Genomic DNA, 1563 nt, shown 5'->3' on the forward strand with positions numbered 1-1563 from the left:
TTATTTTTTTTTTAATGTTTTTATTGTATGTCTATTTAGTAATTAGTGCTTCAAAGTTGAACTAAACAAAACTAAAAAGTTTGTTGCTTTGGCAAATAACTGAACTTAAGTTTTCATCTAATATTTATATTTTTATTATACGTTTTTTTTTCTTCATAATTTTTCTTAGCTTTTTTTTTAATGTCCAGCTAGTAATTAATGCTTCTTAAACTAAATAAAAACGATAAATGTTGCCTTGGAAAATAACTGAACTGAAGATTTTCATTTAATATTTATAGTTTATTTTATTTAAGCTTTAGTTCAATGAACAAAACTGTTTTAATAGTTGTAGTAAACAACAATAATAACCCTGGATAGAAGACGTGTGCCACATCTTGCAACGGTTCTGCGCTAAGAGACAGAACAGGTGCATTCAGTGCTTGTTCTTCTCAAGCTTTTTACAATGAGCAGCTCACGGTTTGCTGTCACTGTCGTCAGGGGCTTATGAAGGATGCACGTACTTTCTGTAAGCACATTTGACGTTGTAACCGGCTGCGGAGTTGAGCACGGGGATGCCCAGATCCTGATACACCTGCTTCCAGACAGATCCGCTCTCGATCTGAAACACAGGGAGGAACACGAGTCAAAGCTAATACAGACGGAGCAGCAGACCGTGTCAAATAAAATAAAACTCACTTTGTCAAATCCTCCGAGCTTATGCACCAGCCTGTAGAGTTTAAAAAGATTGAGATTCCTGTAGCCAACGTTTTTGCATTCGAATGTGGATTTTGATTTTAAATTCGATGAATAATCGAAATTCTATTTTTATTGTTTGGACAGCCCTACTTCAGAGATCCACATGCACTGACGTTCAGACAGGAAGCATTGACACTCAGACAGGAAGTGAGGAGGGTTTAGGCTGCACCTACCCTGACAGATCTTTGTTATCGGGTTCCTCACACGGTTCCTCCTTCACGCTCTCAGTGACGGGACTCTGCGCTGTCGGGATGCACTCTTCGGCCTCCTCTTTCGTATCGTTCTCCTCTTCATCAGCGTGGTTATCGTCCTCCTCATTTACGCTGCTGATGTCCGCTTTATCTTCACACGGTGCTGTGGATTCTGCGTTCTCCTCCTGAGATCAAATAACACGTCATTCTCACCCATATGTTCTTGCAATTAATATTATTTGACCCTAATTAAACGCTGCCTTAGCTACATTTGTAAATGCTTTTTTTTCTTTGTTTCAGCAGCTTGTGTCGAGAAAAAAGCATGACTTATGAATATAAATGAGGTCATACAATCATAAACAGCTGAAGATTCTGGCTGTGCTTCAAATGCAATAGTAGTGTACTGCTTACTGCACAGTATGTAGTGTATACTGCTTACAGCAGCTTTGGAACTGTAACTGTGAAAAAGTACTTAGTTACATGATAATGTCGTCACACTATAAATTATCAAATGAACATACATAATAAAAAAATACTGTTACTGATCACATTAATAAAAAACAGCTACTGATCACATTAAATGAACACTAAATACATTTTGTCAACCTACATAGTCAATACACACACACACACACAC

The 1563-nt window shown here is 37.5% G+C and overlaps 1 protein-coding gene across 1 annotated transcript in view; it reads right to left on the reverse strand.

Annotated features, from left to right (window-relative positions):
- LOC107690809 (AT-rich interactive domain-containing protein 4B-like) overlaps positions 1-1563 on the reverse strand; it is a 101540-nt gene that overhangs the window by 25159 nt on the left and 74818 nt on the right. The window contains exon 15 of the mRNA XM_016489224.1: positions 909-1111. Within this exon, the coding sequence (XP_016344710.1) occupies positions 909-1111 (203 nt within the window). The remainder of the gene's footprint in view (positions 1-908; positions 1112-1563) is intronic.

The sequence above is a fragment of the Sinocyclocheilus anshuiensis genome, unplaced genomic scaffold, assembly GCF_001515605.1.
Source record: "Sinocyclocheilus anshuiensis isolate Anshui unplaced genomic scaffold, SAMN03320099.WGS_v1.1 scaffold2584, whole genome shotgun sequence".
NCBI classification, from domain to species: Eukaryota; Metazoa; Chordata; class Actinopteri; order Cypriniformes; family Cyprinidae; genus Sinocyclocheilus; species Sinocyclocheilus anshuiensis.